The sequence below is a fragment of the Lygodium microphyllum genome, chromosome 3 (assembly GCF_053477565.2).
Source record: "Lygodium microphyllum isolate KBCC chromosome 3, Lygodium_microphyllum_v1.1.10, whole genome shotgun sequence".
Classification (NCBI taxonomy): domain Eukaryota; kingdom Viridiplantae; phylum Streptophyta; class Polypodiopsida; order Schizaeales; family Lygodiaceae; genus Lygodium; species Lygodium microphyllum.
The window spans coordinates 34,252,264-34,278,984 of record NC_141137.1 but is presented as its reverse complement, the minus strand read 5'-3'; the positions used below and the strand labels follow the sequence as shown (position 1 = coordinate 34,278,984).

At 42.1% G+C, this 26,721-nt stretch overlaps 1 protein-coding gene across 1 annotated transcript in view; it reads right to left on the bottom strand.

Annotated features, from left to right (window-relative positions):
- Positions 1-754: 754 nt before the first annotated feature.
- LOC148038215 (phosphatidylinositol/phosphatidylcholine transfer protein SFH6-like) overlaps positions 755-26,721 on the bottom strand; it is a 71,377-nt gene continuing 45,410 nt past the window's right edge. The window contains exons 10-14 of the mRNA XM_087670053.1: positions 2,625-2,738; positions 2,209-2,344; positions 1,312-1,715; positions 1,148-1,222; positions 755-1,073 (exon numbers count right to left, since the gene is read on the bottom strand). Of these exons, the coding sequence (XP_087526179.1) occupies positions 1,053-1,073; positions 1,148-1,222; positions 1,312-1,715; positions 2,209-2,344; positions 2,625-2,738 (750 nt within the window). The 3' untranslated portion in view covers positions 755-1,052. The remainder of the gene's footprint in view (positions 1,074-1,147; positions 1,223-1,311; positions 1,716-2,208; positions 2,345-2,624; positions 2,739-26,721) is intronic.

Here is a 26,721-nt window from a genome sequence, read left to right as displayed (position 1 = left end):
CCTCGACTTTGAAAAATAGGGTTTTTAAAGTTAAAGTAATTATCAATTTGGCATCACTACTTGATTAGATGACGAGTTTTTTTTAAGAGCATGCCTTCTCAAAGAGACCATTTATCATTTCTCTCATCATCTAACTACTTTGTGAGAGTTATTCGCTGCACCAACAGATTAAAAATGATGTGAATGGTTCAAAGCTTGGAATTTTGTGCCACCTTGAATAAGGGATAAAATTAATATTATCTCAAACACACTAGCCATGGCATGAAACGTTTTACAAGAGAACCTCTAATGTAAGAGAATTTGTTGAAAGTAGGTTGACAGCATGGAAAAATATCCACACCACATGATCTTGCCAAGTTTTACAGGTCACAACTGGTGCAAACCTCCTTTTTTGAATGGCCACCATTACCAGCGTATTTAGTTATTCTATTACATTGCTCTAAAAATTATTCCAGTCATGACTCCATGAAGAAAATCTTTTGATATCCATTGATGTTATACCCACTAAGACACCAAAATGGTCTCGACAAAAAGACTGACAAAAGGGTGTATGTTTGGAGAAGTTGACTGTAAGCTTTACACATAAAAGTAAAATGCCAATCTGTAGCATCCTTTAATACCTACTCTTTTTTCGCCTAATAAAGAATGGAAGGTATTCACAATCAATGAAGGAATTAAGGTATAGCACGCATTATAGCTTGCCAAATTACGGCTATGATGGCTTTTAGCATTCAACTCAAAATTGAACCACTGATTTTTAAACTCTTTTGCATTATGTTCTTTGTCTTTACAAGAGAAGGAAGAGCCCAGAAATTTGAAATGATTAGACAGGTCGGGTGGCAAAGAAGCACAAATCAAAGTGGAAATATTTTCCCATAAAACGACACTTAAGGCAAGAATGCTCAACTCTGGACACTTATTTAACATGCCATTGTGGCAATAAATCTGAGTTACCAGTTACATTTTCAGTTAAAAGAGATGTAGCTTCATGGTGCGCTCTTTCTATGACCTCCATATCAAGTCTTGACAGCAGTTTCTGATTTGCAATGGCTTCACCAGCAGTTCGTTTTTCTCTGTAGAAAATAACGAGTTCAGGGTCGCAGCATCATACTATCAAAAAGAGTGAACCAGATGAAGCATCCCTCACCTTCCATTTCATCTCCTTGAACTCTTCAAGACAGTGATGCAGCTCAGTTTGCTTCTCCAGGACAGCTCGCAATGTCTTGAACAAGCATTTAACATGCCATACAGTCAGATCATATCATAGCAGAACATGAGGGCTGAAAAGACATAAAAGGGAAAATCACACACCTTCCGTGTTTCTGCAAGTTCCATCTCCAATGACCTTATCCGTTCCAAAGATGCATCTAGCAAAGCTTCTTTGGGAGCGTATAGCTCTTGTGCTCTGTTCAGCAGAGTGACCTTCTCTTCTAGCTTATCTAACCTCTTCTGGACAGCTGGAGAAGCTTCTAGGTAAACTGACGAATAGAAAGCATATGGAGGTTCTTGATAAGCTGATGTCGCATCATAGAGCCCTGGACTTGAGTGGGATTTCCTGTCCTTTGAAGTGACTGTCCTGCTATTGCCACTGTTTTTACAACGGCGAATGTGGTGCAAACTGGACATAATGCTCAATACTACAGCCACAGCAATGGCAACCAGCCCGTAAAACACTTTGGAGAAGGGTGTCATTAAAACTGAGATTCCTGAACTTCCTGTGAAAACAGCTAACCCTCAGAAATTATCTAAAATGCATGCACATCAGGATCAAGTTAACAAATCAGTACACAAGTTGATTATGTGATCAGGACAGAGGTTTTCTACTAGAAATTGAAGGATAACTCAATTCACATCAAGGTCAGGATAAGAAACCAATACTGACTAAAATTAGAGGGGTGGGAGACCTTAGTGCAATATTTGAAGGATATCTCGAATTCTTTAGTTGAAAGCCTCTTGTAAGCCTGCGATTTCTTTGAACAGATCAGAAGAGTACACCACTACTCTTCTCATTGGTGTATCCTTATTCTAATGGGCAAATTAATTTCTACCTTTCTCATGCCTTAAAAAGTAGTGCAGCCTTGAGCCTGCATGAGGGTTGCTGGCTCCCTTCTTTTTTTGTTTTTTTTCAAAGGGGTGTGTGTGTGTGTGTGTGTGTGTGTGTGTGTGTGTGTGTGTGTGTGTGTGTGTGTGAGAGAGAGAGAGAGAGACCTTTGATGCTTCGTGGATGCTTGAGAGTTATATTGCCGCCCCATCCACCATCAATGGCCTTATCAACAACAGGTATGGAATCTCCTAATTCTATAGAGTTGTCAAAGTATTTGCCGCCATTATTATTAAATCGTCCCTGCTAAACATAATTTTGATTTTGTCAGTGGAATACAGGGATATTATTGCCACTTATAAAGTGCCATCCACATCTTGTAAACAGAGCAGATGGTCAACTCAGACAACATAGTATTTGGCGAGTTCTCTCTTTCATTTTTGGGCAGATTCACCAAGAATTGTATAACCTTGTACTACATGCTATTAGAAATGACACACTAAGAAAATAATAGTTTGTCAGAAAGGTCCTTAATCTACAAGCAAAACTCAAAGGAACTCATATGACAATTCTCCTAGTGTACCTCTTCATGAACAGGAGTAAGTTTCGGATCTCGATGAGTAATGCTTCCTTGAGGTGAGATGATGTCATCAACATCAGAACCAGATTCTGCTGTCGACAAATCAATATCTTTGCTCTGAAACCAAAAGCGAAAATGTGATATTCCTCCTTGAGACACACAACTATAGTCACAGTAGTCTTATCAAAATGATGGTGAGATGATATCATCAAAATCAGAACCAGATTCTGCTATTCACAAATCAATATCTTCACTCTAAAGCCAGAAGCAAAATGTGAGATTCCTTCTTGGAACATATGTCTATAATCACAATAGTCTTAAGACAACAATGGTAAAAGGGTTTGATTTTTCCTGTTCAATTCATTAATTAAAAGGTGAATGTTACACAATGAAATGCAGTTGTTTATGTCAGGAAAAAGTAAGGCCAAACATGAAATGATATCGCTTGAAAACCACTCACTAATGAACTGTAAAGATAGGCAAGGTATCGACTAGTTACTACTTATGGAGATTCCTTCAAAAGTTTTTCTCACGTCACAGCACGCTACACAATTGATGTAGGTCAAACAATTTCTCTAAGCCTTGTGAAATCAAAACTGCAATACACGGATATAGGGGAAAAATATAAGAATGTATAAATAAGCATCACAATTCACATATCATCAACAGTCAATTAGATTAGCAATGCACGTGAGCAGAGGTACTAGAAGAAGGTTGCACCAGAGTATCTTGTTTTTAGAGCAAGGATCCCTTGCCTATGCATGCAGGATCGTCTAACTCTTTTCAATGCAGCTGAGTACACTCAACAAACACTTGCATTCAATGATCTTCTCAAAACTCAAGGTAGTATATTCCCAGTTGATATCTGTCCCTTGACCTTTGCTTTAAAGGTACAAGCTGAACTCAGCTTACTGGCCACAAGGCTATAATGTAAAGAAAAGTTAGATGATACAGTCTCCCCCTCCCCCCAAAAACAGTCGTGCACACCAAACAAACATATTCTAATACCCTCTCTCAAGGGTTAGGCAGTGCACTTTGGCATAACTCTAGTGTGATCGTCATCACTATTGAGTTGCTTTACCTTGAGACTATGTGTCCAGCTCCATAGATTGCACCAGCTGTTCATGGCTGCATTTCTCAAAGTCAAAGGCTTCACAACTGATCGTGTTTTCTGGTGCACTAGCATTCAGCACTTCTCCATCTATTAGCAACCATTCATGGCAGCAGGATGCTGCATTATGAAAAGTTTTGCAGCTCTGCCCTATCATTGCAGCATCCTTCGTCAATTTTGGCATGACTGACAACCACTCCAGGATGCATAAGTGTCTTGTGCACAGTCTGCGCCAGAGAACTGCTGCATATTTTGTAGCAGCAGCAGGTGAAGCCATCTTATCCTGCTCATTTTTCACTTTCCCCATCTCCTCCTCGTGTTTCCACTCACTGCTATACATACTTTCTGAACACCAGCACTTTTCCTGAGAACTCCCATGTTTCACAGCCCTCCCTCAGTTGCGTTTTGCTGCAGCATACGCTGATTCCCCTTCTATACTTCTGTTCAGGCAGCAGGCGCTATTGGCAGCCTCTTGATCAGCACCAGCTGCAGGCAGACATGATCAATGGAGATCTGTTTCGGCAGCCATGTCATCAGATTCTCCATCAGCATCTGTACTAAGCAGTTTTCACCCTGCATTTTGTAGACTCTCCTGTTTGTCGTTTGCAGACGTGTTATTGTTGGCATGATGGAATCTGCTGATGCTCCTATTTTATTCTCTCATGAAAAGCTGTCTTTGCCTTCTCTTGAGCAAGCTGGAATGTGACATCCATCCATTGGCCATTGATCTCTACCAACTATTTCCATAGCTCTTTCACTTCTTCCTCCCTAGCCTTAACAACTGAGGGACACTCTTTGAGTTGAGCATGGAGCTCTCGTACCTGCTCATCTGATTGCACAATGATCTTCTTGTAAACTTCCCAAGTCTCATCAAGCCTGTCTTGAAGTTCCTGTTTGTTCTTAAATGCGAGTGCCCATCCTGGAGACACCAAATCTCTAACAGCTTAATGGTAGGTATGAACAGGGATTCCTATGCAGTTTAGGGCAGATCATGCATTCATACCATGTTCAGAAGCAGGTCAGGCAGCAGTTTAGCAGCCAGTAACAATTTGGGCATGTTTCCAGGCAGATCAGTCAGGTTGGACTGGGCAGACAGTTTGTGCCAAATCAGATTTACACGTTTATGATTCTCTATTTAGGCAGGCTTGCCTATTGGTCACAGACACTTCAGTTTCTTGCAGGTTGAGAGAGATCTCCGGCAGCTTATACTCACACAGCCCATTGTAAATATCTGCCTTTAGTATTCAGCATTCATACTCTGCAGCCTTCAGCACACTCTCTCTCTCTCTCTCTCTCTCTCCATGCTCACTTCTTTCTTTCACTCCTGTCATGCACTTCCACATTTGCTGCACTCTAACATGGTATCAAAGCAATGTTGAAGGGCTGATCAATCATGGGCAGATCTGAAGAGCAGGTTTCAGCATGATACCAAGGCTCTGTTTTCAGCATTCGAGGGCAAGCAAGAGGCCTGCACATCGACACAAGGCTGAAGCAAGCAGAGACTGCAAGAAAGGAAGTGATTTTGCTGTTTTTGTGCAGGATTTGTTGTCAAAGAAGGAGAAATGGCTGTGTTCTCAACCTTTTACAGCAGATTTTGATTTTTAATCTCCTCCAACAGTTGAAATGTGTTCAAACAGAGAGGAGGAAGCCCTAGCAAGCTGCCTCTCAGAGTCAAAGGGGGTTACCCATAGTTTTATACAAGTTATTCAAGTGACCACGTCTTACAAAATTGTCATGGAGTTCCTCTAAGAATGCCCAATGGAAAGAGGGATGTGAACACAGAGAGGAGACAGAGACAACGCAAGAGAGAGAAGAAACAATGTGACTGCAATGGCTGAAGTTACAAGGCTACAATAGTCAACCCCAACATGCACGTCAATGTGGATGTCAAACGGTAGCAAAGGGATGAGAGAATGAGGAGAGTTGGCTGATCACAAAGGATCAATGATGGATAATGAGAATGGGAGGGCAAGCCACCTATCTATAAGCAAAAAGGGGCAAAACCCTAAAAATGGCCAAAAGTACCCAAAAAGAAATGCACTAATGTGCCCTCCATCTAGAGTGTCTAAAACACAAAAATGACAAACAAAGACAATGCCGAAGCTCCTAATGTCCTTGTCTAACTCAAATTGAGGCTCACATGCAAGAGATGACCACACAAGTTACACAACTGCTAACACCCCCTCTCAAATCCTAGATGTAGCAAAAGGCCAACGGAGATGCGGATCCAAGGGTGGAACAGAGATGCGGATCCAAGGGTGGCAAGAAGAGTGCCAATGCCAATGAAGTCCATCGATGAAGAAAGCCAACCAAGGAGCAAGTCCCCCTCTCCATACAAAAATTTGATCAAACGGAAGGCTACCAAAGTGCAATCAATACGGAGAGGCCTTGAACGGATCAAGAGATGTGTGAGCCAAGTGAAACCAATCTCCCTTCTATGGATGGGTAGTAAATCCCTAATTACAACTTAATAACAATAGCAAACAGTTAATGCAAATCTGAAAATACAAATTTATCTACTGATCTTGGACAATGCACACCCAATTGGCCCCAAAATTGGCGCCCCTTTCAGTATTTCTTTAGCTTTATTGAAAAAGAAGTTGATTTACAATGGGATTCTTACAATCCCTTTCGGTATTTCAACTCCCCTTGCTGTTCAAAATCACCAACAAGTCTTTAATCTGATTTGCCCCTTGATTCGAGCAATCAATTGGCCTTCACCCACTTTGATGGAGATGGAAAATGCCCCAAATTCAATTATTTGTTGGTCCCCCTACTTGAATAGGCTAAAAACGGCTTCAGCCTTGCTGAATCCAAGTCTTGGAGCTTCCAATTTCCGGCACGCTTCTCAAGGCTGCTGCTAAACCCTAATTTCTGCTGCAGATTAGGGTTTACAGCAAAGAAATCTGAAATTTCTCAACCTCCAAGGGTCCAAATGCTGAGATCTTTAGAGCAAGGCTGAGAAATGACTGGGAGATGAGAGGAAAAGCTGTAGGCTGTGAAAATTCAGAATTTTCTCGCGAAGAATGACTGAAAATCAATCAAATGCAACTGCTGCCCTGCCACAATAGCTTGTAGATGCAAAGGACTAAAGAAAATCAGTCATTTACTGTTGCTCCCCTGCCTCAACAACCTATAGATGATGTCTCCTGCTGTTGATTGGTCTTTTCCTGCCCTCGGCAGCCTTAGAAGGTCCTCCAATGGGTGCAAATCAGACCAATAGTCTCTCCTCCCTCTCTCTTGCAGGTGAATTTATAAAAATGTCTCTCTCCAGCCTCTAAAGACGTTTTTCAATCTTGCATAGGCATTTTTGACAAGCCTTCCCAAATGGTTTTTCTAGCATTTTCCATAATTAAATATTAATTTTCAATCCTTAAATACTGAAAATTAATCTAATAATTATTTGGGTGCCCTGAAAAATAATCTAACTGGCCAATAATTAAATTGGCTAGGCAACTTCCATTCCCAAACGTCTCTGCGTCATCTTTGACCATCAAATTGGCATTAGATACCATTAAATGCCACTTCTCTAATGTTACCAACTGAAACTTATGGCCAAATGGATGACCTAAGCCAACAACTAGCACCAGATACCACCAAGTACCTGTGCACATAACTTATAGCAACTTTTACCTTTGACATTCCGTGAATTCTTCAGATCTCGGGCTCATAAATTTACTTTAACCCTAATTGCACCTCACATGTGCAACATTTACTTAATCATGTGATTAAAAATTAATCCACATGTTAAGTGAGGTTTCAAAAATACATGTCCTCATGACACCAAGCCTCTAACCCAACTATGAGACATTAGTGAGAAACTATCGAATGAACCATAAGCTGCATAGAAACAACAGGGACCAAGGGCCAAGCAGCAAGGGATGGTAGCTCGATAACGAAGAAAAAGAAGTTGCCGCATAAAGAAAAGGCCCAAAGTAGAGTGAAAACCCTGAAGAAAATGTGAGGGTATATCCTCCAACACTTCTCCTCAAGGTGCAAGGTCTTCCCACAATGAGAACGTGTACAAAATTTGTATCAAATTCGAAAAATGACTCCAACTTATTTCTCTTCCCTTGCTTCACCTTGGCTTATCATGTACCTGAAGATAAAGTTGCATAAGCAAAGCCATGTATATGAGCTCCGCAAGAATCTATTTCACTGTGACATGTATCCTAATAAAGCACCAATGGAACTAGCTCCTTCCAAGTGAGTCTCCCAGCTACAAGAAGTGAGAAGACTAGTGAAGAACACACCATATGTGAGCGATGGAAAATGTAAGAGAAGTATCAAAGCTAGGGCCTCTCAAGAAATGTCTGTACCAAGGGATACAAGCTCATCCTAAAGCTCCTTCATCCTATGGATGTAATTCCTCATCATAGGGGAATCTACGATAGAAAGCTATCATAGCTTCAACTCAAGAGATAATGAATGCCCAAATGTCTAGATCTGGAAGAGAGACGCCAATCTCCTCCAAATCTCTACGGCGCTGCGGATACGTCTACATACATGAGCACAAAAAAGCTACAACAATCAGCCCCAACACAGCTCTACGCATCAGTGTGGGCGCCAAACAATAGCAAGGGGGTGAGAAAATGAGGAGGGCTGGCTGATCATGAAGGATCAACAATGGATAATGAGAATGGAAGGGGCCAAGGCAAGCCGCCTATACATAGGCAAAAAGTGGTAAACCCTTAATAGGGTCAAATCCGTTAAAATGGCCAAAAGTGTCCAAAAAAAAATGCACTAATGTGCTATCGCGCAGTGAGTATCAAAGGCAAAAGATGTGATAAGTCATGCCGACTAGGTTTTGGTGGTCACTTGGTATCAAATTTGACCCTAGCACAATTGTTTGGTCAATGAGTTGCAGTGGAAACACTAGGAACTAGCATTAGTTAATTAATAATGCTAGTCTAAGGGTCAACAGAGGTTGGGGACTACTCCGGGCTGCAAATGACCTAGCCAATTTAATTATGGATGGGTACATTTAATTTTAGGCAATATCATAATTTTGAAAATTAACCACTCCAAGTTGCAAATGACCCAATCAATTTAATTATGGATGGGTATAATTTTCAGAATTATGACCCTGCTCAAAATTAAATGTACCAATCCATAATTAAATTACGTAGGTCATTTGCAACCTGGAGTGGTCCCCAACCTTTGTTGATCCTTAGACTGGCATTGATTAATTAATTAATGCTAGTCCCTAGTGTCACCAATGATACTATTGGCCAAACAACTATCCTAGGATTAAATTTTATTCAAACTAACCACCAAAACCCAATTAGCATAACTCATCACAACTTTTGCCTTTGACACCCACTACATCCTCAAGGTCCTTGGCTTGTTACTATCAAACAATTGCCATGTGCATCACATGTGCTAAACAACCTTGCACATTTGATTAATATCTTAATTAAATGTTATCGGCAAGATTAAAGCATCTCGAAAGTTCACATTCTTGTGACATTTACCCTCCATCTAAAGTGTCTAAAACACACAAAACGATAGACAAAGACAATGTCAATGCTCCTAATGTCCTCCTCTAACTCAGATTGAAGTTCACAAGCAAGAGATGACCATAGAAGACACATGATTGCTAACAATTCCAAGCAATTATGGACCATAAGGTCTCGATGTTACCAGGTCTTCCACAAAATCAAAAACCAGTTGGAAAAAACAACCGCATTTTACAGGTGATGATGCTTGCCATCTTGGAATCATATCATTTTGGCGCAACTTGTGACTAAGGCCATTGATCATCCATCAACCCAAGATCTTTCCAAACTTTCTTCTTCGGAAAAAGTGGATCTCGTTAAAGTACAAGCCTACTAGGACATGCTAGATACCCATATTTACTCCTTATTCCTCTCTTGCAAACCATCCATGGTTGCTCACAATGCGCTTTTCACCAATGCTCTCAAGATATGGCTAGAATTAAATAAGCTCTATAGCAACATGACTATAATGAAAAAGGTTTCTTTGGAACAAGTGCAGACTTTGAACCCAAGTAGCTCACCTCTATGTGTGAGCATGTGAACAAGCTTCAATGGATACAAATGCAGGTTTAGAATATAACCAAAGCAATCAGCTTCTAGGACATAGCAATAACTTTGTTGTCACATTTGCCCCCTAGATTAAGTACATTCTAGTCCGCCTTGATTGCACATTCACGCAAACGATGGGGGGGGCTGTTATCCCCTTTTTTTTTTGTAAAAAATGAGTAGCCCGAGAATGCCGCCCTTTTTTTTAATATTGCAAGCATGAAGAGTATGAAAGCACATCTTTCTTTTCTGCATGTAAAGATGACTTGACTGCTCACTTTTTTTTTTTTTTTTTGCTTGCAAGGATGACTACGAGAGAACCCCACGTCTGCACAAGAAAGCATGCCACTTAAATTAGGCTTGTAAAGGTGACTTGACTGTCTGTGAAGGTGAGCTTCCTTCCGGACCACGCGCGCGCTGACAACTCATCGACTACGACGACTGGGGAAAGGGACACTATATCACCTAGCTCAAGAGTGGTGACTGACATCCTGCCATCGCCCAAGGGATTCTCTACCTCTACTGTTACACGTAAACCAAGAGTGAATCTAGTATTCTCCTCATCAATACGGCATTCGCTGATCGCAATCCAACATCTAGAATATGATGCATGCTTTTCAACATTGGCTCATAGATGGTGCTAGCGAGAGAAGGGGCTATCATGCTTATGATCACTAGTGATAAAGTACCTCACAATGTCAGAGGGGTTTTGGTCGAAAGGTCGTATCCACCGGGGATCAAAGATAGAAGGAAGTAGAGATAGGAGATGGAAAAGAAGAAAAAGAATAGACAAGAGGTAAACACAATAAAGACAAAGCACAATGAATCGAATCAAATATGCATTGACAGAACCTAAAATCCCTTGTCTGACACTACTCAGAAGCAATCTCTAAGCATTAGATCTCCTGGAGCTCCTTCGTAGACCAAAAACGTGCATCAAAACAACAGCTTCTTCTCTGTTGCTCAGAACCCAAATCCGATGCCTCCATTGGCTCCGAAAGGGGGGTAAAATACCAAGACACCTAGCCAAAATTCTGTCAGATCACTCCATCTCCCACTTCGGAGTGATGTTCACTGCCTGCAAACAACGATCGGGCGTCGCGCGATTTCGCCAATCCTTCTTTTTACTCCAAATGGCTGAAAGCTACCTACTTCTTTTTACATGTCATCCTATTCTAAAAGTTGTCTACAGTTCTTGGATTTTTACAAGAGATAATATCTAAAATATCAAAAATTGACTAAACTTGTCCAAAAATCTAATATTTTTGGACCATCCACATTATGGACACTGACATTAATGGCATTGGCTCTCTAGATTAATAAGAAAGTCGGATGATGATGCCCTCCAAAGTTTTTCACACTGTGTTCGTATAGTGGCACGACATCCACCCCTCTGAATCTGCACATCCTCCGGTATATACCAAAATCCTAGTTGTCACCAAATTCTGAGTCCTTATCATCCTCTGCAACCATATCCTTTGCTTCTTCATCTTCTATATCTTCTTGGCTAGTCCCTATATTATAGTCACTATTTTCTTCTAATTCTGGTAACTCATAGACAGTAGATTCCTGCCTCTTGAATAATTTGATTCTTTTCCCTGCTACCAGAAGTTTTATGGCTATCCCATCCAACTCATTTAATACATAAGTAACATTATCAAACGCGTGTCTTACCACATAGGGTCCAAACCATCTTTTGGAAACTTTACGCATGGCACTTTGCTGATTATCTAAACTGCTATCATAAATCAATACCCAATCCCCATCTTGTATGGTTCTTGGCCTCAATATATGTCTTTTGTCAAACCGTTTCTTATTCTATAACCTTGCTACCCTTAACTTTGCAACTGCTACCTCTATGTCTTTTGACTTTCTTTCTAACTATCTAATACGTAAGGCCAATAACTCCTCTCGATTCAATTCCTCTTCCCAAGGTAGCACACTCCATGTGAGTGTCATCTCTTCTATCAACATGATAGGTTTTTGACCATACATCAATTCAGCAAGCATATATCCTGTAACAGCACTATGAGTTGTTCTGTTAGTCCACAAAGCATAAGGGAGGAATCGTAGCCACTCTTTTACCTTCTCTCCATATGCCTTTGTCAATGCCTTCACAATAGGTGGATGACCTCCTTCACTTTTTCCATTTCCTTAAAGGTTATAAGCTGAAGTTAAAGCAAGCTTTATCCCCAACCGTGCAAAGAAATCATGAGCTTCATCTGCATCCAGCTCACCCCTATCTACTGTAATTTTTTCCACACAACCATACCGACAAAAGACCTCTTCTAAAAGAAAAGTACACGCTGCATTTGTTGTCTTAGTACGTAGAGCTCTCTCTTCCACTTGATTAGTCAAGTCTTCATGAGCAAGTACAAGATATCTCATTTGCCAAAGACCTGTAGGCATCATGTCTAAATCCACCACCCACTTAAAACGAAGAGACAATGGATATATGGGCTGCAATCCATCCCGATGTCTCACAGATGAATACATTTGACATATCGTACATGTTTCCACAAAGTGAGCAACATCCTTATACATACCCTGCCACCAATATCTTTCTTTAATCTTTGCAAAAGTACCCCAAACAACTCTATGGCCAGCCCACAAGCTTTCATTAAATTCTTGCATAACATTTACTTGTGAAGCTCTGTCACCCAAAACTCGCAATGGCATACCCTGTTTCCTTTTAGCATGTTTCCATAAGTATCCATCTTTTAAGAAAAACCCATAGGCTTTCCTCTTGATCTTCTTAAACTCCTCATCTGACCATTCGTCTCTCTTTGTTAATGTACTGAGGTATTGACCAATTCTCAACCATTCTCCTATTTGTCTTCCAAAAACACTTCTACACAAGATACAAAACATCTAAAGTGTCTTCTTTTTGCTGTCCAAGCTTCTGTTAGTGCTGCAGCAACTCCTTGCATTGCTAAATTCACTCTTATAACATCATTTTCAGCTGCAAGAAAGTCATCTTCCTTCTCCTCATCCATCATCCCATCTTCATTCTCATAGCGTACTCGAGATAACATGTCTGCCACCACTGGGTTATCTCTTCCTGCAATATGCTGAAATTTAGGGTTCAAAGTTTTGATGTATGCAATCCACCGGAGCATAGCAATGTCTCGGATAGCACAACTAGAAATCATACCCAATACCGGCAAACAATCGATCTCAATGACTACACGAGCACCCATAAAATACTCCTTATCACATTTAAGTGCTATCATAATTCCCCATAATTTTCTTTTTACCTGTGGATACCTTCTCTGTCGTTTAGTCAATACTTTAGCACCAAAGCGAATTGCATATCTTTGCCCTTCCTCATCATCTTGCCCAATTGCCCATCCAATCCTAATTGGGCTTGTATCAGCAATAATAATGATAGGCTTTCCATGTGAATAATCAGCCTTTCTCAATGTAGGAGCAGATTTTAAGAGCTGCTTCAATTTCTTCATTGCTTTCTGATGCTTCCTTTTCCGGTGAAACCTTTGACCTTTCCTCAAGAGTTGATATAGAGCATCAACTACATGTACAAAGTGAGGGATCCAAATCAAATAAAACACACATGCTCCCAAGAATCTACGCACCTCTGATACATTTGTGCATACATCTTATATTCTATCAATCCCATCTATTTTTACTGGTGATTGTCTTTGCCCATAGGGCCCACACATATACCCAACAATCAAAACCTCTTCAACTCCAAAGACAAACTTTTGTCCAAAAAGAGTTAAATGCATCTCTTCTAGATGCGTCAAAATCCTCTCACAATCCACAATATGGTCTACAACAAACTGTCGGTACCCATGAGCATCCATCTCTTCATTCTTCTCATCCACTGCACACCCTTTGATTGGAATATCATCCAAGAAGAGCATTGTCAATTGTGGTATAAAATCCCTAAGTACTCTATTCATAGCATTTGTCATACGTGCCATTGAATTTGTTACACCCTGCGGAAGAGTACACATCCGTACTAACCCCAAGGGAGTCTTCATGGTTGTGATATCCCTGCTTTCAACTACAAGCTGAAGATCATACCCCGAGTAAAGATCACCCAAAGAATAGATCACTATAACTGCAAAAGCCTCTACAAATTCATCAACCACAGGACCTGCACCCACATTTCTTATGGTCACTTTATTGACCGGTTGCATGTCTTGAATAAATCTCAAAGCCCCATTCTTTTTGGATACAGTAAATCAATGATTTCAGTCCGGGGCTGAAGAGGGCTCCAAGATCTTCATGTGAATCTTTTCATTTTAGCAAATCCATTAGCTTTGGCAAGTAAGCTTTAGGCATTGGAATAGGCCTCAAGTTCCATAGTACATGTGGCACACTTAATATTACCATAGAAGAGACAACATTTGGATCCACACAACCTATTTCAGTTGACTGAAATGCAAATGCCTTTCCATACCTGGCCAACATCTGCATAAAAGAGTCTCTTTCAGCAGGCAAAAGAAACCCTTCTACATCAACTTTCAATTCCTGTACTGTTTCAAATGTAAACTAATGACCTATATCTTTAAGATCCCGTAAGCTTGGCTGCCTTGACACTTTTTCATATACTGCCTTGACACTTTTTCATATAGACCCTCACTTTTTTATGGAAGCGGCAAAGCAATTGGTTTCACCTTTTTGTCAACTGTCTTATACTTTGTCTCCACAAGTGCTTCAACCCATTGTAATCCTTCCTGTTAAGCAAACAATGCTATAACATCATACATGTCCAAAGAACCTACTAACAACACTGTTTTCAGCCTCATTTTCTGCATGTATAGTTGCTGAAATTTCAGCCATAGTGTCATTAATATTCAGCCCATAAAAGATGCCTGAAATGCCTTCATTTTCAGCTAACAATCCCAATGCTCTCAGTTCCTCAATAGCCCATTTCATAGATATACGTTCAGCTTTACACATAGCTTCCATAGGCTTAAACCAACATGAACTATTTGTAGTAAACTGAGAATAACCAATAGTAATACATGCTTAATTCCATCATGAGGCGAGTACATCCTTTGAACAGCACTACTATAGCCCCACATTACAGCAATACTTAAAGAAAATCCAGGTCTTTGAATTTCCTTGCATTTGGAGGCAAAGGAGAAATATCCTGATTTCTAGAATGATTAACACAAACAGTAAGAAATTGGACTGCTTTCCTTTCCACCTTGCTTCTGACTCTTACATAAGCAGAACCATCATCAAGCACCTTTGTTTCCATATGCACTCCTGTAATATAGGGCTGTCCCAAAATCACTGCATATGAGGAATTATCTTGCACAAAGAAGTGTTACTCTTCTTGTACATCACCAATTGTCACTTTTACATTGGGACATACAACATAAAGCTCTCCCGAAGAATTATTTACAACTCTCATACGCCAACCATGATCAGTGTCCACACGCCATGCACCATTTTCATACAATCCATGCTCAATGACATTAATCTCAGACCCATGGTCAAGTAAAGCAACACAAGGAGTTTCACGTTCTCCTATTTTCACTACTGTTTTAGTGGTAGCTCTGGCCCAATGATTTCTTGTGTAATGACTTCAAGGAATAGATCCTAGAGTCTCTTCTCCATATTGTTGCATCTACCTTACTCCACCATGCATATTGCTATAAGACAATGCATTTTCAACCACTTTCTTCTCTTTTCCACATGCTGTCCACTGATTAGTAGCATTCTGCATAGATAATCCAGTACTTACTTCATGCTCATAGTCAGCCCGAATACCCAACAAACCAATTTTCTCTTTAAATTGCAGCAATGCACTAGTGGTATCACCAAGAAACTGACACTTCCTCTTAATTATGTTAATGATCTCATCATGAAATTCTCGCTTGGCCATGCTAGACACCTCTCCCAAGGTAAATTCCACCCGACTGTTTAAGATCCGTTCTTCAAGAACTCTTAAGATCTGTGACTGCCTCAATGTCAGACTGTAACTTATATCCAAGCTGCTTGCCCTTCTTTTTGCCCTCTTGTTTGCTATTCTGTTTTTGCTCTTGACTGAACTCTTCCGTAACATGCTCGGGAGGTGGCTGATTTGTAGCTTTAGGCTGATCCACACTTCTTCTTATCACTCTTTTAGATGTCCCTGCATTATCGTCATCTCTCTTTCGTTTCTCTTTCACAAGTACATCCGTGTTTTATACCTTTGCTAAATATGCATACACTAAATATGCATCTACCGGTGATTCCCAACAGTTATGTCACGAATGTCTTGCCCTGCATGAGGCATTTCATTATCAGTAACTTTTCTCTTTTCAGCTGCATGCAAAGCATGTGTCCATATTGCAGCCTTTAGACCAACCATCACTTGGGCATGCATTCTATCCAACTGTAGACCAAAACCACTGCATAAGCATTTCGGATAGCCAAGTCTTCCAACAGCTTCTGCATACCTCCCTTTCCAAAATTCAAAGCAAGAGGCGATCATGTTTCTTGTGCATGGATCTTGCCATCTTTCCAAAAGATGAGCTGTCATGCCAAGGCCTCCTAATAAGCACCACAATCCTTTCTCTCATGCTACAAACTATCACACCACATATATCTTTTTCATGGTTTAGAGGCTGCTGCCCGTTCTCTTTCCTCTTGTCCTTTCTCATCCAATTTTGCGACCTTCAATTGAAAATCCCGCATGCCTTTGACCAATTCATCTAATGCATCTTCCCTAACATTGGGAACAATAGGTGCAACCATAGGTTTAGCCACAGGAGTGAATGGCTAACTGAATACATCAACTATTTTTCTCGTAGCAGTGGACAAGCTAGAGACATGCAATCTTTTTCTCCTTCTATGCTTTTTCACAAGTGCAGTAGCAACTTCCTTGACATGCCTCCACTCTGTTTAAAGACATGTCTCTGTAGTCTGATCCTCTAGCAAATCATCAAGCTTCTCTTGAAGCTCAAGATTTAGTGCTTGTAGAAACAATTCAATTTTCTGACTTACAGAGCCTGTTGTTCTGCAAGATCTAATTGTTTAAATCGACTTTCAAATTCTCTTAACAATTCTGTAGCCACAAGACCCTTATTGGGTTGTAAAACCCACTCCTGAAAAGTCTTGCGCGTAATCAAACTAGTGTCTTCAATGTAAAAAAATTTTTCCCTGAATGTCTTCTTGAAAGCTACCCAATCAACGTTGTGTATATATAATTCAATAATTCGCACTTTTAGTTCATGTACAGTGATCTAAACAAAATACTGGCTCCATGCAAGCTGAGCCACTCCAAAGAATTCCATCTCTTGAACATTGGTATGTACATATGCAAATACATTTCTGCCATTGAACAATTTCATCTCACGCTCAACTGCTTGCAAAGCATTCATCACAACATTTTCTGTTTGAGCAGAAGCCTGCATCACCTGTTGTTGTTGTTGTTGTTGTACCTGCATAAGCATATTCATATTTTGCACTAGCTACTGCAAAATATCACTGAAAATTGTACTCAAAGGTTCTCCCTGTGAGAGTGCGCTGCGGAAGAGGAAATACGAACACGGAGGGAGAGAGAGAGAGAAAGCAGAAAATAAGGAAGAGAAATCTGCACTGACTGAAATGAATGCTGAATACAGTGAAATGGACTGATCAGTCCCTGCACGCAGCCCACAACGTCAGTGAGGGCACCAGATCAGGCTGATGATGATGGCAGCACCATCACGGGGGAGGAGTGTTGGAATCTGCAAGAAGACAAGTGATCAAGTGGGGAGGGGGGCTGCCAATAAATAGGCAACGGACAAACCCTAACCCTAACCCTAACCCTAAAATGGGCGCAAACCCTAAAAGTGCCCTAAAATAGGCGCCCCACCACAGTGACCAAAAAGTGGCCGGGCAGCCAGTGGCTGCCCACTAAAAGAGGCCAAAAAGAAATACACAACCTAAGACAACCAGTCGAGAGTGACTAGCCTCCCCCATCATAACACATGACAGACATGTCAGAGCTCCTAATGTCCTCGTCTGACTCAGACTGAGGCTCACAGGCAGGAGATGACAAGGCATGACAAACATGACTGCTAACACCCCCTCTCAGATCCTGGATGTGGCTGAAGGCCAAGGGAGAAACGGATCCTGGGGTGGCAAGACGAATGCCAAGGTCGATGAAGTCCATCGATGTAGACTGCCGCTGAAGGAGCTTCTCACGATCCTGGAAAGCCCCCTCTAAAACACTAGGGGCCAGGGAATCCACAGCCGCATCACCAAGATCGTCCCCCTCTAAAAGGGATGGGGGGTACGAGGGAACCACCGGAGGAGAGGGTGGGGGATGGAAAGGAACCTGTGGAATAGAAGGTGCACAAGCGGGAACGGGTGTAGCAATAGACTGCCGCAGAGGACCCTGCATCAAAGAAGGGGAATGGAGCCTGTAAAGCCCGCTCTCCTGCCAACCTGTAGATAAGACAGCTCCTGTAGAAGAATCCTCGATAACAACGGCATGCTTGGTGAAGATCACTCGTATGCCAAACCTCGTAAGGCCATAAACTGAGAGGAGGGGAAGACCCAAGTCCGGAACATGTAGGGCCTGTGAAAGGAAGCTCGTAGGTCAATCTGTAAACAAAGGCAATGTGTCAACACCACTAATAGGCACTGATAAAAGGTCACCAACAGTGACTAAACCCTCTGATGGACGGAGATCCTGTAACAAATCACCTGGGGGAGTCATATGACTCGAAGCACCACTGTCCACTAACCAATGCTGCGCAGAAGACACTGCAGCCACGGAAGAAGGATCCTCCTCCAAAGCATGGATATGAAGGAACACTGACTCATGGGTAACAGCAGGTGTAGAGGTAGAAGAAGGCTCCGATGTAGATCCACCCGTCGCTCCTGGACGAAGGTGAGGGTACTTCTTCCAGCATTTCTCCTCGGGATGTGTCCCTTTCCCACAGTGTGGGCACTTCGGTCTCTCTGAATCTGAGTCAGAGCCTGAAGAACTGTCCTTCTACTTAGCCTTTGACTTCTTCTTCTTCTTCTCTCCTCCCGAACCTGCAACAAAGGCTCTAGTGGAGTCGGATCCACTAGCACTGACCTCTCTGAGTTGCTCCTCATGCTCCAAGACAAGCGAGGATAGCTCCTCCCATAGAAGCTTCTTACGGGTCCTCGATGTAAGAAGGCTGGTGTAGAAGACATCAAACCGAGGCGATGGCAACTGAGTCAAAAGAATCATAGCCATGTCTTCAGAAGATATCGTCCGACCGAGGGATGCAAGCTCATCCCTCATATCCTGTAATCTGTTGATGTGGTCCTTCATGGAAGGACTATCATCAATAGCGAGCATCCGCAACTTCTTTTCAAGAGATATCCGGTGGGCAAACGTCTTCTGCTGATAGAGAGACGCTAGCTTCTGCCACACGTCCGCTGTAGTCTTCAACCTGTGAACATGAACAAGGACAGAATCCTGCAAACTCAGAAAGAGGAAAGATCGGGCTCTAGAATTGAGCCGATCCCATAAGGCTGCGCGATCCATAGATGTCCCATCTGCGGGATCCACCATAGGCCGGGGAGTAGGAACAGAAACAAGCTCCCAAAGATCGAAGGAGTCCAAGATACACTCCACCTTGCAGGACCATAGAGAAAAGTTGGAGCCATCCAACCGGTCCTCTTTGGGCAGCTGAGAAAGTACGGGTACCTGTACAGGGGGTACCAAAGGCTGCATCGTCGGCCCACTAGAAGGGGATCGCCGAGATACATGAATAGAAAGGGGACGGGAACGAGGAATAGATTCCGTAGGACGATCCTCGCGATAGAAATCACACCTCCGTTCAGATGAGTGTTGAGACAAAAGCTCGTCATCTGAATCATCAAAACCTGTAGACTGATGATAAGACATCTTCCAATCTGCAAAATACCAAACACCAAAGAAAACTGTGCCGATGCCGAAGAATGACCACCAGATCGGTCACCAACCACCAGAAGAACCACCAAACTCCAGGAAAGCAGGTCGCCTATCACCAGGAGGTGAAAACGCAGCTGTGTAGGGCACAAAATCCGAAGGGAAAGTTGCCAGGCACCAAAACGCAGCTCAGAAAAGAAGCGCCAGCTGGAGATGAGCCGCCAGGAGGGAAAACGACCACCTTGGATGCAAAACGCAGCCTGTAGGGGAGTCGCCCAGCTGAAGAGAAGGCCGCCCAGCTGAAAACGCAAGGAAACAGGGGCTGGTTGATGACGTGGCAGCCTCTGGAAGGGGCTGATGCAGCAAACGCAAATATTCAGACCACCTATGCAGCAAACGCAAATATTCAGACCACCTGGAGGGGCTGCCTGGCTGTTGGAGAGAAGGGGGGCAGCAACAGATGATAGGTGTGGTCTCTCTCCAGTCGATGAAGACCTCCGTGCTCTCAGTTTGGCGATGATACCATGTGAGAGTGCGCTGCGGAAGAGGAAATACGAACACGGAGGGAGAGAGAGAGAGAGAAAACAGAAAATAAGGAAGAGAAATCTGCACTGACTGAAATGAATGCTGAATACACTAAAATGGACTGATCAGTCCCTGCACGCAGCCCACAGCATCAGTGAGGGCACCAGATCAGGCTGATGATGATGGCAGCACCACCACGGGGGAGGAGTGTCGGAATCTGCAAGAAGACAAGTGATCAAGTGGGGAGGGGGGCTGCCAATAAATAGGCAACGGACAAACCCTAACCCTAACCCTAAAATGGGCGCAAACCCTAAAATGGGCGCAAACCCTAAAAGTGCCCAAAAATGGGCGCCCCACCACAGCGACCAAAAAGTGGCCGGGCAGCCAGTGGCTGCCCACTAAAAGAGGCCAAAAAGAAATACACAACCTAAGACAGCCAGTCGAGAGTGACTAGCCTCCCCCCATCATAACACATGACAGACATGTCAAAGCTCCTAATATCCTCGTCTGACTCAGACTGAGGCTCACAAGCAGGAGATGACAAGGCATGACAAACATGACTGCTAACACTCCCATCTTGTCTTTCCTTCCGACGACCTTTCACGTCGGGTTCACCAATGTCGCAGGGCTTTTAGTCGAAAGGTCGTATCCATTGGGGATCAAAGATAGAAGGAAGTAGAGATAGGAGATGAAAGAGAATGAAAAGAATAGACAAGAGATAAACACAATAAAGACAAAGCACAATGAATCAAATCAATGTGTATTGACAGAATCTGAAATCCCTTGTCTGGCACTACTCAGAAGCAATCTCCAAGCATTAGATATCTTGGAGCTCCTTCGTGGATCAAAAATGTGCATCATAACAACAATTTTTTCTCTGTTGCTCGGAACCCAAATCTAATGTCTCCATTTTCTCCGAAAGGGAGGTAAAATACCACCTAGCCAAAATTCTGTCAGATCACTCATTATTCATCTCCCACTTCAGAGTGATGTTCACTACCTGAAAACAACAATTGTGCATCGCGTAATTTCACCAATCCTTCTTTTTACTCCAAATGGCTGAAAGCTACATACTTTCTTTTACATGACATCCTATTCTAGAAGTTTTCTATAGTTCTTGGATTTTTACAATAGATAATATCTAAAATATCAAAAATTAGCTAAACTTGTCCAAAAATCTGATGTTTTTGGACCATCCACATTATGGACACTAACACTAATATTTTTGGACCATCCACATTACGGACACTGACACTAATGGCATTGGCTCTCTAGATTAATAAGAAAGTCCGATAATGATGCACTCCAAAGTTTTTCACACTGTGTCCGCATAGTGGCACAACAACAACTGCTAGTGACGGAGCCTCTTCTTCACGCGACTATTGGTGACAAAGCATCTTCTTCCTCTTATCCCTCCTTCATCATCTTTTTCATGGCTGTTTTTTCGAAGGGTAACAAAAAGAGTGAGTGGACAATCCAGCTCTTCTAGGGAGGGGGGGAAAGGAAGCTTTATCGAAGGGTAACAAAAAGAGTGAAGAACAAGACAATGAAGGTGATGATGCATGTCACCCAAGAGGAGGGCCCTCTCTCCCTCTCCCTCTCCCTCTCCCTCTCTCCTCCTTGGAATAGGTATAACTACGCACAAGCGTACAAATGCTTCAGGGCTATGATCTTGAACCAATAGAAACAACACAAGGGTACAACTTGCAGAAATCAGAGGCTCTTACAAGTCAAGCTTTCCAAAAGAAGGCGAAGCAAAAGCATTCATCAACGGTTTTTCTATATTTAGAGATTATTGAGCCTTCCCATCTGATACAACGTTCATGACCCATAGTCTCAAGAGCAAATTAGGGACACTTGCACTTTTTGCCACATGACCTCTTCTCCAAATAGCATTACTCATATGTATCCGATGCAAGGGCATATTCTAATTGGCGACACTTCTTTCATTTGGATGCAAGCATGGGTGATATCTAGTTGATTTTGGATGGGCGCAATGTTGCTCACACTTCGAAGTTTCTCTATGTTCCAAGATCGGGCTATCATCTCCTTTCAATAACCACCATTTATGGACTACGCTTGAGTTTGACATGGATTCCTTTCAGATTCTTGATGGAAAGACTAGATAGGTGCTTTGCCAAGGGCACGAGGAAATTGGTGTGTACAACATCCGAGTTCTTCAACCCTTACTTCTCTTCGTACCATTGGAAGGCAACTCGAGATCAACTTGTGCTTTATGTGAACAATCTAACCATGCCCAAATGGTCAAGTAAACTAAGGAAGTGCTCGATGGGAAGTTTGAGATGACAATATGGGGCTCTTTCATTTCTTCATAGATCGTGAGATATTGCAAACTAAGAGGGAGATTTGTCTCCCAACAACAGTATGATGTGCAAGAGCCCTTGACCACCTTTGAGATACAAGAGTCTCGAGCCATTTCTACTCCCATAGATCCAAATTGGAAGGCTATGGCTCATACAAATTCACTGTTGGCGGATGCTTCCCGCTATTGACAATTGATTGGGACATGGATTTCCCCTTTGAATACTCACATTGATTTGCGCCTTGCAGTTGGTTTGCCTCCAAGCTTTATGAGTAAACCTAAGAAGGTTGATTGGTAGACTACCCTACAGATAAGTGTGGTTCCTGAGGAGAACCCCTGATCTAGGCATGTTTTATCCAACTGGTGAAAGTGGTTCAGCTTTGGCATTACAAGGATGGATAGATATAGACTCAGTTGGTGATGTTGATCACAAGTGATCGACGACAAGCTATTGCTTTCTTCAAGGTATAGGTGTGATTTCTTGGAGTAGCAACAAATCAGCCTATAATGGCCCTTTCATCTACTACAGAGAGGAGCCACTACATTTCTATGTGACAATGAGCATTAAATAACCTTGGCTCGAAATCTCGTAGTTCATACCAAGACGAAGCACATAGAGATCCACTATCACTACATTTGTGAGAAGATCTTGGACGGGACCATTGATGTGGAGTATTGAAAGACAAAGGCAAATTTGTTTACCCAGGCACTTTCTTTGTCAACGTTCTAAATCCCTTAGCCTCAAACCACATCTAGGATCTAAGAGGGGGTGTTAGAGATTTTGTCATCTCCAAGATGGGCACACACATGTACAAGGCAATTTAGGGAAGATTATGCAGCTATACCAAGAGCAAGTGGACAATAAATTAGCAATCACCAAGAGTTTGGGCACATTTCCAAGCGCATCACTCAGGTCAAACTAGGCGGACAATTGATATCATGTGGCAGTCAATTTTTCGTTGCATTTTTTATTTAATTTATTAGTTATTTGCAATTGTCTAGTTTTCTAATGGTCGACCTGATCAAATTTACACATTTATCATTGCATGTTTAGGCAAGTTTGCCTATTCGTCAAAGTCACTTAAGTTAATTGTAGGTTGAAAGAGATCTCCACCCGGTTATAGTTACAAAGCCTGTTGTGCATATCTGTCTTCAATATTCAGCACTCGTTACTTTGCATTCTACTCTCTCTCTCTCTCTCTCTCTCTCTCTCTCTCTCTCTCTCTCTCTCTCTCTCTCTTCTCTCTCTATCTATCTATCTATCTATCTATCTATCTATCTATCTATCTATCTATATATATATATATATATATATATATATATATATATATATATATATATATATATATATATATATATATATATATATATATATATGTTAACTTCTTTCTTTCAATCCGGTCATACACTTCCACATTTGTTGCACGCTGGCATAAGGTGACTAGAGGCAATTTCAAGTTACGAAAGAGATCATGTTTAGCAAACCCATCCTAAGGGCTATACACGTCTTACAATGGGACAATTAATCCTATCCATCCAATCCTATCCAGCACATCTAGTCCAACCCACCTCTCCAAACATTATGTATGTAGAGTCCAAAAGTGACCATTTAGATGACTTTTTACTCCCTTTCCCATGCGACCTTCCAGCCCAACTCTCTCTCTCTCTCTCTCTCTCTCTCTCTCTCTCTCTCTCTCTCTCTCTCAATCAATCAAAGCTAAACCAAGTGATCAAAGTTGCTATCCCAAGGACTAAGACAAGGAGGACATGGACCCACCCATCACTGCCCCTACGACCAAGAATGGAGTTCTATCGGAGTCACTTCTTGCACCTCTTTGATGATGGATTCACTATTCAACCACTGTACATGGACATGCACCTCCCCACAACCAATGGACTGCTATCGGACAAATTCATATATCCTCTCACAAGCTCCAAATGGAGACAGGCAAATGGACTATTCCGCAACAAAGGATAGGATTTGCCAACTCTAGGATGGAGTTTTATCAAAGTCGCTTCTTGCACCTCTTTGATCATGGATTCACTATTCAGCCACTATACATGGGCACGCATCTCTTCCACAACATACTAGTTGCTATCACACAAATTCATACCTCCTCTCACAAGCCACATATGGAGACAAGCCAATGGACAAATACCCTAATGGAACATAGTTGCCAAGAGTTTTCAAAACGGCAAAATAAAAATGCATTTCAGAGTCACAAAACGGAGTTTCGGCCCTAGTCCGAAACAATGAAACGAGAATCCAAAAAATATAGATATTAAAATAAAAATATATATAGTCGTAAATATAGCTACGAATAAATGAAGGAGTAACACCACTTATTAGTTGAGCCTCTACATCAAAACAATTAAATTCCTCAACAATATAATATAAGAACTTAGAAGAGAATCGAGATTTGACAAGTTTAAAGTGTATACAAATCATTGTTCAATTTAAGATAGTAAACTGTAACTTGTCACAGACAATAAACTCAAGATTAAAGGCTCAAAAGTGTTACAATTGTAGACTCATATCATGTCATATAGACTCAAAAAAGAAAATACTCATGGTTCGTAACTCAGTAAACAATGCGTGAAAAAGAAATACAACTATGATGTATGTGTTAGCAGAGTATTTGTCAGCTCATGTGTGAGTCTGAGCTTGATCTGGGCTAGGCATTTTTATTAGGTATTTTAGGTTTTTTTCTGGTGTGGCATTTTATGCCAGTGGAGCATTTTATGCACCAGTCGGCCAGCTTTAATGCTGTCCGACCAGCATTATTGCTCCCCACTTTTTCAGCCTATTTATACTCAGTGGCTCCTCCTCAATCAATCACTTCATTTCACCATCTGCAGACTCTGTAGAGAGAGAAGCCAGTGCCAGTGCCCACGCAGCCAGTGACTCACTGTTGTATGCGACTGTCTCGTGTTCAGATATATGGATTCCATTTCCCGTGCATACATCTGAGTTCTCATCTGTATCGTGTTCTTTTCTTTTCTCTTTTTGTCTTGTGTTTCAGTAGTTTATTTCAGCACATGTTTATGCTTCCACCGCTGCTCCACTTTTGACATGGTATCAGTTTTCAGGATTTGTGTTTCTGCTGTGTTTTCTTGCTGATTTCAGGACTGTTTTGTACCCCTGCTGATCAGACGACTGCTGTCGCAGCCAGGCGACCTGTTTTGGGGTTGTTTTCAGCCTGCGTTTTTTGCAGTTTTGCCATCGCCTGCTGCCTACGCACCCTCTGCTGCCTGCGTTTTTCATCAGCAACTGCTGGCGACAGTTTTCTACCTGCTTTTCTCCAGTTTACAGTCTACGTTTTGCTGATTCAGCGTCTCTCGTGGCTGGGTGACTGTTACTTCAGGCCGTTTTCTCTGTTTTTGGCAGTTTTTGACTGATTTTTTGACTTTCTGCAACAGATTTTGTCTTCTATTGATCAGATTTTGGGTTATATTGCATGTGAACTCTCATTTTCTGCAGTCTGTGCTTGTGTTTTGGCTGTGTTTCCTCTCTAAATTCCATCTCTTCTCTACTTCTCTTCTTATCCTCTCCTTGTGGCTCCTCCATGCACTTCCACTGATGATAAGTTACATGGACCTGATTATCTCACATGGAGTGCTGTCATGAAAGCTTGGTTTGTGCAAAAGCGGTTATGGTACATCGTCTATGGAGCTACTCCTCGTCCTCTCCGTCCTTTTCCTCTTCCTGAAGACTTTGATGAGGACAACCATGAGACATCCTTGAGATTACAGGGGCAGCTTCCAGCACATTATGGAGGTGAGGCTTATGTAGCTTCAGAGAGGGGTAACGGGAAGGCGAAGTCGAAGGCCCAGTGTTACCACTGTGGCAAGAAGGGACATTTGCGGAAGGACTGCAAGAAGTTAGCGGCTTCCAGGAAGAAGGAGCAGAAGACGAAGCGGGATGCTGACTCTTCCGATGAGTCCTCTCCTTCATTTGACTCCGACTCCGATCCTCCGACCAAGGTGAAGTCCAAGGCGCGGAAGGGATTCTCTTCTTCGGATCTCGGGAAGGGCTTGGTGGCCCCTTCCTCGGCTGCTTTCTAGTGGTGGTGATGAGGTCATCCCTCACGACTCTCTTGTGCCAGAGAGGGAGTGTGAGCGGGTGTTCAGATGGGGCAACCGCACCTCATCTATACTTTTATACAGGTGCACAGGTTCCAGAGAGGGACGTCCCTGACGCATCGACTTCAGTCTGGCGGAATCAAATCCTGGAGCTGGGATTGACATCCAGGTTCATG